Genomic DNA, 14518 nt, shown 5'->3' with positions numbered 1-14518 from the left:
GAACAATGCACGCACGCACGCACGCACGCACGTGGCCACACGCGCACCGACGCGGTGAGTAAACGCGGTGAGAAACACGCGGATGAAACCATCGCGAGCATCGGATTCACCTGCCGATAATTCGGTAATAAACGCCTAATCGTTGACGCGGCCGTAATCTGGGATACTGTTATTTGCCCGGGCACCGGTTTAACCGGTGTTTTATCGTCTGTTTGCACGCGTGTTTCGCGGCTCGTCGCCCACACCTGAGACTATTGTTAACGCGTCGCGACCACCTGAATTACTCACGGTCAACCTGGTGTTACACGTGATAGCCAAGCACAACGACAACCACCGACAACGAACGTCACTCGCATGATCGTAATTTGTCAGATTTGAACGACTCGTTGGATATCGCGGGTAGATATTGACAAAATTGACTCATTAGTTGTTAATTGCAGCGAATCGAATTGCGTCGATTTTTGATTTATTTTCCACGCTATCGCGACCGATAGTTTTTGCTTCTGAGGCACGAGTCGTGCAATGTTTATAACAGCCAGCAGAAACCATAATTGCAATTTTACAGAACAAAGCAACAAATTTAATTATTTTACCAAACACATGGTTGAACGTTTACTCTATCGCGCAAGTCGCGTGCTCCTGCAATTGTTACGATAATACTAAATGATAATGAAACAATAATAATTTGCTTACAATCGCAAACACGTACTTTCACGAATTTCGTTGAAACGTGGTAAACATAAATACGGTTTATCGGAACAATTGTTAATGGAATGTTACCATTATTACGGTACAGTTGTTTGCCAATTGTGAATCAAACTTTTTAACATTATTTCGATGACAAATTTTACAGATTTCTTCTTGTTGAAGTTCCCGTTGGCCTTGACAGACAATCGTGCACGATAAACGCGGTATACATGTCATCAAGACGTAAATACATGACAAATTTCTAAAAAAAATTTCGTTTTACAATGAAAATTCCAAATGGCTTAAACGGACAGTCCATTGTGTGACATATAAGAGAGACATAGTTTACGAGGATTATATTAGATACAATGTTAAGAAGGATTTTGCTTGTCAAGTCAGGATAATGATCGCCCTTATCTGGCGATTATCTTTTCGATCTTCCTAAATAGGCTTGTTACATCGCGTCAGATTTGCATTCATTAATCATCGATCCAAAGAGTTTCGAAATTTCAGATTCAAAAAATTTCCAAATCGATCTCGGAAACTTGCTCTATCATTCAGATCAAACGAAACACGCCGAGTGAAACGAACTGCGAGTGTGTGAATTTTTAACAGAAATACTACCGATTGAAGCGCAAGATTTCCATCAGAGACACTGAATTCGAAACAAAATAGAGAAACTTTATGACACAACTTTATCAGTTTATATATTTCACGAAAAGAATTATTTAAATCTTTCAAAACACACAAATCGTTCCACGCCTGTAAAAATGTCTAACTGTCTGAAAATTATAAATTGGCCCGGCCATTTATGGCCACGTTCCAGTAGTTCTAGTGTTAATTACCAAAAAAAAAAAAAAAAAAAAAAAAAAAAAAAAATTATCATTTTTCACCACTCGCAGGTCACTCGTTAGCCGAGATCGTCGCCAGTCTGGCGATCAACGAGATAGATCCGGACGAACGAGAGCACGCGCAAAGAGGATATTAAAATTCCAAGCGAGTTCACGGTCCTCGGGACACAATTTTAATTAGAGGGGCCTTTGTGCGAGAGATTCTAGGGAGCCGTCGGGACGAAAAGCCCCGGTGGCGCTCCAGAGCAAGGAGATCTTTCGCACGTACGCCTAGAGGTTCGGCAGAGGATAGAAACCATCAAGCTGGTGAAAAGTGAGACCGAATCAATCGGCGCGAAACGAGAACTGAAAAGGAAACTGAAATCCGGCTCACGCGTTGGAGAGGAGGGTTGGAACGGGCTGGAGAAGCCACTCACCTCGGGCAGTTTACTGATGAAGTCGTGAGCATTCGCTTCCTTCGCGGCTTTGATCATCTCCTCCTCGGTAATGCTGTCATTTCCGTACCGGATATTCTCCCGTATCGTTGTGTCAAAGAGCACCGGCTCCTGGCCGACCACGCCTATGTGCGAGCGTAGCCACTGGACGTTCAGCTTCGACACTTCCACTCCGTCCAGCAGGACCTGTTTCGAACAGAGAGATCGACGCGTGATCCTCGTGAGAAGCGTCGTAGACATGGGGAGGTGAAAAAAATACGTCGTTGTGAATTTAACTTAATACGTTGAGCGTAGAGCTGATTTTGCCGCGCTTTTCGTTCAGGCGGCGATCGTACGAGTGTTTACAGGGTATAAACATACTAAATATCGTTGTTTCACTTTTTGTTTGGGAATGGCGCAGCCAATGCAAAAGTATACAAATTATAGACTAAACATTGAGATTAGAAGTACATGTTAGAAGGCCACTTTCAAAAGACAATCGGNTTCTATAAAGACACGTAATATTACTTTTTGTAATACGTGTAAAGGGAAACATTATTTTTGTTTAGAATGTTTCAATAAACTCCGTTAAAATTACAAAATTACGAAAAAAAAATTATTTTTATTTCAATCTTGATTCTGCTGGTCCCACGGACAGACGCCGACCAAACGAAAAGTTCACTTCAAAAGACAATCGATTCTATAAAGACACGTAATATTACTTTTTGTAATACGTGTAAAGGGAAACATTATTTTTGTTTAGAATGTTTCAATAAACTCCGTTAAAATTACAAAATTACGAAAAAAAAATTATTTTTATTTCAACCTTGATCCTGCTGGTCCCACGGACAGACGCCGACCAAACGAAAAGTTCACTTCAAAAGACAATCGATTCTATAAAGGCACGAAATATTACGTTTTGTAATACCTGTAAAGACAAACCTTATTTTTGTTTAAAATGTTTCAATAAACTCCGTTAAAATTACAAAATTACAAAAAAATTATTTTTATTTCAACCTTGATTCTGCTAGTCCCACGGACAGACACCGACCAAACGAAAAGTTCACTTCAAAAGACAATCGATTCTATAAAGACACGTAATATTACTTTTTGTAATACGTGTAAAGGCAAACATTATTTTTGTTTAGAATGTTTCAATAAACTCCATTAAAATTACAAAATTACGAAAAAAAAATTATTTTTATTTTAACTTTGATTCTGCTGGTCCCACGGACAGACGCCGACCAAACGAAAAGTTCACTGTCAATGCTCAGGGACTGACGCCCCCTAAACGGAAAGTTCGCTGTCAATCCCCGGGGACTGACGCCGCGCTTAACGTGTTAACTGATTTTCGATACGTATCAAGATATTCTGCACCTAAATCATTAATTCAATAATCAAAATATTCTGCATGTAATTCAAATGATAATAATTAACACCGACTTTACTCGGTGATTGAACTTATTACGCAAACTGAAGACCGTCTTGATTTCGGCTATCGCGCGGGAATGTAAGCATCTGTACAACTTTTCAATCAATATTCGTGAGAGTGCTCTTATTATAGTGTAACGAAATTTAATAAAATTTTCAATTTTCACGACATTAGTGTTATGTAATATTTATTTCGTGTAGAAACATTTCTAAACAATTATTTATAAAACACGTTAAATTTCAATGTAATGATTTTCAGCAAACAGGTAAATTTTTAATGTTACTTGTAAAGAGTGATGTATGTCGCCTATATTGTCTTTTACTCTCACTGGTTACTATATTCACAAGTTTCTATTTTCTAAAATTTGATAATCTTTCCAGACTGTCAAACTTGGATATTCTTCTCTATATGAAGTATATGTTCATGATCTTTAAAATTGCTAAACACCAATAAATAAACTCATGGTTGACAAGCGTTGGCAGTAAACAGCCGATTAATAGGTTTTCCGATCGTTAAAGTGTTAAAATAAATAGATCTGTACAAATACGTTTCCGTCTGAACAAAATATCAATGTTAATTTTGACAAAGGTGATTGCAAAACAAAAAAAAAAAAAATCTGCGATCCGTCAGGTTGATGGATTTGGTTGTTCTAGTGTTAAAAGGCAAAAGCTTTTTTTTATCGGCATAAATGGCAAACAAATGGAAAAAAGGAAGAGAGAGAGAGAGAGAGAGAGAACGCATTCAAAAGCTAACTGAATATATGGCGCAATATTTTCGACAGCGAGAGGAAACAGCGACAAACGCAGAAACGCAGAAACGCGCGGGGATCGTAAAACTTTTGCTACTGAGAAAGCTCGACCGCCTGCGTCCCGCTGCGAGAGAGAGAGAGAGAGAGAGAGAGAGAGAGACTCGCTTCTAACTTGCCCCGCGTAAATTTCCATCGCGTTCGCGAGTACAGATGTAATAATGGAATATTCACGACCGGGATATTGTTAGCCCGGGACGCGATAAATAAATTCACCCTCGCCTCTGCACGCCTCTGCTTAATCGAGCTCGATTTGACAGACTGCGAAACGACGGTTTCCCGCGTGCCCGAAACAGAAATCGAGATCGTTTTGGAGAAACGACTCGGAAGAAACGTAGAGACGAATGTCGGTCGTTCAAAAATCGTAACGACGCGTACGCGCTCTCTCTGGTGGGAAAAAACTCGCCGTTGTAATTTCGCAATTTGGAGAGCAAACTTTCGCCAAATATTCGCGGGCTCGGCGCTCGGTTATTAACCGTTCTCTGCGCGCAACGCTCGCGGAAAAATACCCAGCGCGCGCGCGCGCGCATTTTAATAAATTGCCGCCGTTCGCGCGACGAGCGCGAGCAAATTGAAAACGCGGCTCTATGATCCTCGCCGTACGAGAAAATTCATGGCGCTGGCCGCGCGTATTATGTAAAATTCCGCTGGAAAACAGAGTTACACGGTCCAACGCGTACGATAAACGCGCCAATTATTATTGTACAATTAATGCAACTGCGAAGATACCTGGCTCGTTGCAGTTTTCTGAATTATTAACAGCAGAGAATCCAATAGGGAATCTCATTAACGCCAACGCCTTTCTTTCTATACATCTTGTATTTTTTTTTTTTTTTTTTTTTTTTTTTTTCTTATTTCCTTTGCTTCGTTCTAATTACAAAAATTTAGTATGGAATTAAATTTTTCTTTCTGTCTCTTGGAATTTTTCTCTCTCTCTCTTCTTTTTTTTTAGGAATTAGCTAAGAGCTGGCCGATAGGTGTTGCATTTTGAAAGATAGTATACAGCGTGTGTTTAGAAAAATTGATGTGAAACCTCAGGTGCGTGTAGCTCGTCGAAACGAACAAAGAAAAGAGTCTTCGCAAACACGCTTGAAAAATTTATAAAACCAGTTTTGGAATTGTTGGATTTTTCTTTCTTGTTTTGGAAGCTGTAACAATGGCTTAATAGTTTTCTGTTTCGTCGCTATCCGGAGCCAATCACTGCGAACACAACACGTGCATCTATTAAAGGACTGTGTAATAAAAATAATATCTCCATAACGTCAAAACTAATGGTTTTTGGACCTCCGTTTATTAAAACTTTTGCTTGTTTTGACGCGTACCATGCGCTCTCGAAATTTTTACCAACTTTTCGAAATATTTTCCAGAAATATTGAATCAGCTATTTATCGTTGTGAGTGTTCGATAAAAGAACAGATCAGAGTGAACATTTATCTTTGTCTCGCGAAGATCACACCAATATCCAACGAGCGCGGATTTTTCTTTTTTACTTGCCTGTCCCTTCGAAGGATCGTAGAGACGTTGGATCAGCTGAAGGCAGGTAGATTTGCCACAGCCGGATCCACCGACCAGCGCCACCGTCTCGCCCCGATTGATCTTCAAGTTCAAGCCCTGCAACACCTTCACGTCCTTTCGTGCTGGATACTGGAAGTGCACGTTCTTGAACTCGATCTCGCCGGTGACGGAGGGGAGCTTCTGGCCGTCGTTGCTCAAGCTATCGATCGCTGGAATGCGATCGAGCACCTGGAAAATCGCTGCGGCCGAGCCGCGCGCCACCGCGAACGCCTCGAGATGCGGCGATGTCAGACCCATGTTCTGCGCTCCAGCCAGCACGCCGAAGAACACGATCACCAACACTGCCGGGGTATACTCCTTCACCTCCTTCGGCCTGTCGTCCAGGATCAACTGAACCCCGTACCTGTCGAACGATCACGGTTGAAGTTGAAAACTCGCCGCGATTTGGAGAATTTCTTACGATCGCTCAACATTCCCTCTCCTTTCCCTTGACGACGATGGAAAGATGAATGAGATGACGATAAAAGGACAAAGATTACAAAGATAAAAAGATGAATATATATATATATATAAAGATAAAATAAAAAGATGAATAAATAAATAAATAAATAAATATATATATATATATATATATATAAAGATAAGATAAAAAGACATAGATATATATATTATAAAGGTATAGAAATCATATATATATATATATATATATATAGAAAAGACAAAAAGATATATATATATATATAAAGATAAAAAGAAATTTGGAATTTGTTGCACAGAGACAAAAGGAACACTTTAAAAGTTAAAATTAACGTATTTCGTTTCTGGCTGCTTGTCGGACTCTGACACAATGCGAGTAGTAACACATGCAGATCGATATTGCTCGCAATTGATGGAGAAATCATCTTATGATCAAGATTATATTCGATATTGACAATGCAACTTTATGTTATTCGATTGAAAAATTGGCGCATTTTATTTTACTATAAGGCTGCGGATTTTTATGCATTTATGGAAAACTTGAAGATGCAAGAACGCGCACAATGCACGTAATATACAAGAGTATGTAAAATATCCAAAGATATTTATCAATTATATGATATAATGGGAGAAACAATTTTTATTTAGGTTCCATTTCTTCAATATTAATCATAACAATGCATAGAAGAAACAATTTTTTTATTTAGCTTCCATTTCTTCGATAACGTTCACGGTAACTTAAAATCCGCATAAAAGTCCACAGTCTACTTGCTATAATACCGCGATATCTGTGTTCGTTCCCCTGGCCATCCCCTCGCATCTGTCAAAATCCTCGTCCATTCTCGAGAAGAGGGAAGCCACGGAAAGGGGTAGGAAGTCGCGAGAAGATCGTTTCATATCGAATTAGAGTATCCAAGGCAGCCACTTTGCATGACAAACAAAGGCACATCCTTGTATGATGTTTCTCTTTTAAAGCAAACAACTTTTACCCAAAACACCGCCGACACAATGCCGGAATTACTCGGCTGATCTGTTTTCACCCTACTTGTCCCGGCTCACCCCGCGTCAAAGGCGTTTGTTCTGGAGATGCTCGCATCCCTTTCGTCTATACTTCACCACGCGTGGCAAACGTACAGACGAAAAACTGTTCAAACATTTTCCGGCAACGGGACGAGACAGTAGATATAATAAACGAAACGTGTCGCGTGCTTGATCGCAGCTATTTGCCATCACTGAGGTCGAGTCTCAAGGATCGACTGCTACCGTTATTCTACAGTTCCCACAGCGAGGTTAGAGGTGTTAGAGGTGTGCGAGAAATCCCGAAATTTCGAATTTTCGACTTTTATGCCATTCTAAAAAGTCAGATTTATAAAATTTACTTGCTGTTTAAACTGTTTAAATTATTCTTTCGCGAGAATGCCAAATCGAGTCGGTATTTCTCGAGTGTGTTGGTAGATTCTGAAATGTGTTAAAATTCGATACACTCAGGAATCTACATAATTTTTTAAATAATTTTAATTATAGTTTATATTAACAAAATTTTTAATTGCAAACTTGAAAGAATTAAAAAATAATTAATTAGCTATATATATAAAATTTTAAGTCAAATGAACTATTAATCTTCAAAATTAGAAAAATAAATTTTAAATTTTCCAGTATAATAAATCATTTACTTACATATATAATACAATATATATAATATATATATATAATAACATATATATAATATAAATTACCTTTTTATATCATTTATGTTCAATTATATTATAGACAAAAGTCATTTTACATAAATTAATAATATAAATTTATATAAATTTATTTCGAATATCGAATAATCCCGAAATATTTAAATTCCCGACTCGATTCGACAATTTCGAGATCTCGTACATTTCCAGCGCCGAGGAACCGACCCTAGCCGACATGCATCGATCACGTGCACTCATTTATGTATACAGGTTCACTTGTCTCTCGTCGAAGTATACTATAATATGTATAGACTTACCAAAACGCCACCGCGTAGCTGATGTATATGATGAACCACATCACGCCACCGCCGACGCCCGACCACATTCCACGTCTTATTCCGGTCTTTTCGGCTGGTATCAGCTTCTCCGCGTATCTATCCACTTCCTTCTGCTCGCCGTTGAACGCAATCACGGTCCTGATGGCGCCCAACACTTCCTCGGCCACGGTCCCGGCTCTCCCGTAAGCGTTCAACTCCTGAGCTGTCAGGGAGCTCTGAACTTTCGCCACTACCGCGGTGGCTATCACGATGATTGGCGCGCAACTCAGCACCACAAGCGTTAACTTCCAGCCGTACACGAACGATATGATGATAGAAGAGACGAAGGAGATCATCAAGTACGTGAACACGCCCAGTTTCTCTCCTATGCCGTCCTTCATCTTGTCCAGGTCCCTGCAATTTCACATTTCCGACGATTTTTATACCCCTTCTTTCAAGTACACGCTTTGATGTCGCGCTGTGATGTTTCGGTCTCGTTTCTCGTGACTGAGAGAACTCTTGAGCGAAACAAGCTTGTATCCAAACATCAAATTTCTCCGAAAGGAAGGAAATGGTCGCCGTTTAAATTTACGAATTCCTGGATTACTCGTACATGGACAAAGGTGGAAATAATATTTCCTAATGCATTATGTTTCTTTTCAGTGGGGAACGTAACAAAATGAAAAAATTTGGTCGAAGCTTCTAATTTTGACAGTATTCGTCCTTTTTTTTTTTGAAAACGATTTTACGTCATGCAGCGAGTGAGGACACTTTTTTCTCGACAATTGTAAAAATCCAAAACGTGCGTAAAAATGGTAAAAAAATTTTTTCATGACTAGATCCACCACGGTTTTGAAGATCGAAATTCTCTTTTTACAACGATCCCTTAAAAATCACTGTACCAATTTTTTCACAAGTTTTATTGAATTGTGAATTTTCGTCATTTAACCCTAATGTTTAACGTTCAATAAAACGGTGGAGAAAAAAATTGTACAACAAGCTTCAAGAGGAGAGTTGATTCTTCAGAATAATGATGGATCTGCTGCACCATTTTATTGAACGTGGAACATTAAAGTTAAATGACGAAATATTTCTTGAATTTTTGTCGGTTGGCCATAATATTCAACGTTTAATAAAGTGGTAGAACAAATCGTACAATAAGCTTCAAGAGGTATAAATTTCGTTGTGAAGAGGAGACTTCTTCGAATTTTTTAATCTTTTAATATTTCTGCACGTGTTTGAATCTTTACAATTTTTGAGAAAGAAGCATCCTCACTTTCCCATTCGTTGTAAAATCATTTTCTCTTCTTTTTTTTCACAAAATTATGTCAGTTCAAATTGTCGGCAATTTTTCATTGACACTGATACAATTATATAAATTGCATTCCACATTTACACTATACACATTAAATTGTAGTAATAAATGAGAATTTTCAGTCTCTAACAAAAACTCTTCAGTCGCGATTATTTTTCTCATTTTGCAAAATCAGAGCCACAAGACTTTTCGAAAGAAATCTGACGCGCGGCCTCGATTTCACTCGGGCAAATTTTTGCCCGATTAAATTAAACGTTCGGGCCGCGGATAAATTTGCAAAGATGTCGGATATGTTTGCCAGGCTTCTCGTCGTTGTACAAGGTGACCCACTCAATTAGAAACGTTCGTATAGTTTGATGTTCTATCAAAAGTATCCGACGAAAATAACAGCGGGCCGCGGGCAACCATTCAGCGAATTAATTAAAGTTTGCCTTATCTTCTACAATACGGCAAGGTCACCTTGAAAATACCCGAAACGCTCGAACGACCATCGAATTTACTTTACCCCTTTCGCGTTCCATTACCCGGAGCTTCGAATCGAACAATCGTGAATCAAACTAAAATTAGAATCTACGGGTACACACACAGCGACGAACGTAACTGCACTTTCAGTTGACGATGAAAAATTGTCGATACGTAACTTCGTAAATGTGGATCGTATAACGTCTTTACTTCAAAAGTAAAATCAGATGTTTTTTTCTTTTGGAAAATGATTTTAAAGATTTTGAAGATGATCACATAGCTTCTCAACTTGTGTTTCATAACTATAAATCTACCATGCTCTCGAAAGTTCGAATTTTCTCTTAACAATAATCTCTACTTAAAACTCGTTGTACGATTTTTATTGAACGTGGAACATTGGAATTAAATAATGAGACGTAATGATTCCTCGAATTTTTTTCTATAACCCCATTCAATGTTCAATAAATGGTTTATATTTCGATATTATATAATACTCGATAATATTCAGTGTTCGATAAAATGGTGAGAAGAATATCGTTGCAACAAGTTTCAAGAGATCGTTGAAAGGGACAGCTCCAATCTTCGGAGGACGAAAAAAATTGTCTCAATGTTCTTACACACAAGTTTAAATCTATGCGATTCTCTTGAAGATTAAGCACCCTCGTTTTTCCATTCGCTGAACGAAAAAACGAACTCGTTTCACGCTACAAAATCAGATCAAGCGGCTCGCCGTACGGATCCTCTTTTTCACAAAGTTACACGTCAGTTTAAATAATCGACAAATTTTCATCGTCGTTGGCACGGTTACGCACGGTTTTCGCGCCTCGCTAATCGGATAACGAGAGTCTCATAATGATCGCGAATCGAATTAAAATTAGAATCTAGAGGGTATATAGGTTTGCAGCACGTTGCATCGAGATGATTGCTCGCGCAACGTATAGATAAAGGAAATGTCAAGGTGATGCGTGACACTGCCATTTATATCTAACGTTGTTCGCTCTCAGCTCTACGTAGAATATCGTGATGAAGAACTGGCGCCGCGTTAGGGCACTTCCGGGTGATTACACAGCGTTTAGGATACAATAATACAAGCTCGCGGCTGTCGCGTAATCGCGTTAAGCTAAAAATCAATATTGCCCCAAGAACGTACGAAGAACTTTGCTGTAATTCCTCCCACACGGTATGAAATAGCTGTTTTAATGGTTGACAAAGTGTTGTTCGTTTATACGAGATCGTGACACAGGGAAAATGAACGAACCTGACGCAACTCGATACAACGTGATTTACGACGATTACGAAATTATTTGAAGTGCTTGTCGTTAACAAAAATTTGTCAAAAATAACGCCACTGGATATTCGGTGACGTATAAATTGACTTCCACGAAAGGAACTAGGTTCTGTGATAAATTTTTTCGTCTCGTCTGTTTCGTTCTTTGACAATATTAAATATTCATGGTAAAAAATGTGACGAACAATGTATATATATAAAATCCATCCACGTTGAATAAAAATACTTATGATAAGCACTTTTAATTGTATATAGAGAGAAAACGAACGCTAAATATTTCAAATGTGATGCGAAATTGAAAATATACACAATGTGACACGAAATTGAAGATACAACGTAATATAGAATATTTAAAATACCAAATTGTCAAAGAATCATTTACTATCACTTTACGCGGGAAATATTGGACTTTTGATCGATGAACCATTCAGGTGTTATCGAAATATTTAACAATCGTTTCAATACTTGATAATAATTCGGAGAAACATTAATGGTAAATTAAATATATTTTATTATTCAATAAACATAAATTGAATATCAAAATTACACAATTCAGAGACCGTAGAAAAATACACGTATCACATGCATTAGCTTGATTAAAAAAACGAGACTTTCAAAGTTGCTTAATTTATCAAATGATACAGATTAATTTCTGTCATTTATGGTGCAAACGAACTTATTACAATACTCATACTGAAACCAATATCAGAGATCGCGATATTAATGAAATTTCGAAGATTTCTACTAAAAGCTACTGTACAAAAAAAAAAAAAAAAGTCCCGCGGAAAGAAAATTCAGCGTGTTTCTGTCGCTTGACAGCTGCGAGTATCAAGCGTAAACAAAATTTACGTAATCGTCGTTATAAATGTGGCTCGCGTGCCAAATCGTTTCGAATGCCAGTCGGTCGTTCGTGCGAATCGATGAACACTTCACCGCGATGCTACGACTTCTACGATTTCTACAACTGTTTATTGTCTTCTCTCTAATAATCTAAAATGACGTGAATCGCGCGGTGTTGTTTCGACGAAGAAGAAGAAGAAAAATCGTCGCGACGTCGTGGATATTTCCACGGTGTTGCAAACGGCTTGCGCCGAGGATAAGTTAAGCCCTGCTCCCGAAATAAGTTACACAAGGATTGCGCAAGAGAAGTGCCTCAGAACGCGAGCGACGTTGGTTTAATTGGCCCCATCCTTGACTTTTCGATAATTATGCAGCCCGAAAACGCGACCGCAAACAGAGATAGACTTTGTATCGGGCAAGGATTTCGAGTTTCGCGAGCGGCCACCTGTTGATGAGCAGAGATCTCGTTCCCTCAACTTTGCTCCTCGGCGACCCGCGCTGAACTCGGCAGAATACGTGTTCATCCCGAAGCTGGATCGAGAAAATATGGCTATTTGATCCCTTGACGACTGATATCGCGTGAAATGAAAATTTCACTGTTCGCAGTCCGAATTGGGCGAAAAGATCGAAAAGAAAATGTCAAAACGCTTGTCACATTTTCTTTGGAACTCCGTCTTAATTCACAAGTGGACTAATTTAGTTGAATTAATTAAATCGATAACTGTTGTATCACGTGCACGAGTGTTGTTCTCATTCCTAGAATCTCTGTTTTAATAATCCTCGAGCGGACTATTAAATTAATTGAGTTACACTGGTCGAAGATTTGTGTAATTCTGTAACGATGCAGGAGAAATTTTATATCTATTTGGTGTAGATCAAACGCAATTAAAATTGAAAGTTCAGTCAAGAATTGACAAGAGAAAGAAATTGTTATTGATCATATTTATGTAAAGTTTATGTAAAGCATATTTATGTAGAAAAAAACACTATATAGAGTGCGATAGATTTTTTTCTAAGAACAACACTGACAAACGTAACTGTCGTCAAAGGGTCAAGAGTACACATTTTCCAGACACAATCGCGACTTGGAACGAATTGGAACGAGCGTCCCGCTCGTTCAGTCTCATTCAGGAGAACTGAATTAAAAATTCAAATTTTAATCACGTTCGAATTTAAATTCGAATTATTTCAAAGTAAATTTCAATTGGAGCGCGGGGGACTGCCCCGTTCGAGGGTTGTTAATTGAATCGCACGGAAATTGAGTTCGAAGTTTAATTGTATTTGTTTCTTTCCTTTCTCCCCTCCCCCACAACTCCTTTTTAACGAATTATCGATCGAGAGAGAGCGAGGTGTACTTACTCGGTCATCCTGCTGGCGAAGTTGGTCGATGTGTTGATGTCGTACCACGTCATGTCCTGTCTGAGAACGGCGCGCAGGAACATCTTGCGGACCCGAACGATCTGCCTGGAGGCAGCGATGTTCAGCAGGTCGACCGTGAACACGGCGAAGAAGAACTGGAAGGTGGACAACGCCGCGGAGGACACGCCAAACGCGACCGAGTCGTCGTACAGCGCGTTCATCCTCTCTTCGTACGACGCTTCCGGTCCCCTGCAATCACGAACGCCTCGTTTGCCTAATCGTTCGTTTTCTCGAGAAAACTTGTCGGGTCGAAACGGGGAATATCCACAGCGCAGAATTACGAAACACGGAACGATAACCAGACGTACAGTTATAATAATACATTTCCCTCGAGCGATCTATTTTCTCGTCAACGTGCAACGTGTAACGCTCCTCGGCGGAAGTACACGCGGGGGCGTGCACGCGACTCTCTCTCTCTGTCTCTCTCGCGTCGCGGTACGCGCTAAAAATATACAGGGTGAGTCTCGTAACGTGACGACATCAAATAACTCGTAAAATATTTGTTGTACGAAAAGATGTTTCAGACAGAAGTTGCACGGCTCCCAGGGATACATATAGTACTGTAATCAGTTTTATTTTACGTTCTTATCAAGACACGAAGGTCGCCTTCAATTTTTTAAATGCAATAGCTAATATTTCTTCCCGAATTCGGATAAAGCGTTGGATTTTACATGAAAAAACTTTTATGTTATTTTGCTTTCCTATCAGGGCGTGAAGGTCACTTTCAATTTTTTTAAATGGAATTAAATGGCTAATATTTCTTCCCGAATTCGGATAAAGCGTTGGATTCTACATAAAAAAAACTTTTATGTTATTTTGCTTTTCTATCAGGGCATGAAGGTCACTCTCAATTTTTTAAATGCAGTAGTTGATATTTCTTCCCGAATTCGGATAAAGCGTTGGATTTTACATGAAAAAACTTTTATGTTAATTTGCTTTCCTATCAGGGCATGAAGGTCACTCTCAATTTTTTAAATGCAGTAGTTAATATTTCTTCTCGAATTCGGATAAA

General features: G+C 38.9%; 1 protein-coding gene across 5 annotated transcripts in view; it reads right to left on the bottom strand.

Annotated features, from left to right (window-relative positions):
- LOC122531794 (multidrug resistance protein homolog 49) overlaps window positions 1-14518 on the bottom strand; it is a 107235-nt gene that overhangs the window by 18424 nt on the left and 74293 nt on the right. For all 5 annotated transcript variants that reach the window (XM_043660009.1, XM_043660002.1, XM_043660028.1 and 2 more), the window contains 4 exons: window positions 13447-13695; window positions 8183-8596; window positions 5683-6106; window positions 1955-2158 (listed from right to left, as the gene is read on the bottom strand). In XM_043660009.1, coding sequence (XP_043515944.1) covers window positions 1955-2158; window positions 5683-6106; window positions 8183-8596; window positions 13447-13695 — 1291 coding nt within the window. The remainder of the gene's footprint in view (window positions 1-1954; window positions 2159-5682; window positions 6107-8182; window positions 8597-13446; window positions 13696-14518) is intronic.

Source organism: Frieseomelitta varia, unplaced genomic scaffold (assembly GCF_011392965.1).
Source record: "Frieseomelitta varia isolate USP_RPSP 00005682 unplaced genomic scaffold, Fvar_1.2 scaffold_139, whole genome shotgun sequence".
NCBI lineage: Eukaryota > Metazoa > Arthropoda > Insecta > Hymenoptera > Apidae > Frieseomelitta > Frieseomelitta varia.
The sequence above is the reverse complement of the archived record's forward strand: the minus strand, read 5'-3'. Positions and strand labels throughout refer to the sequence as shown.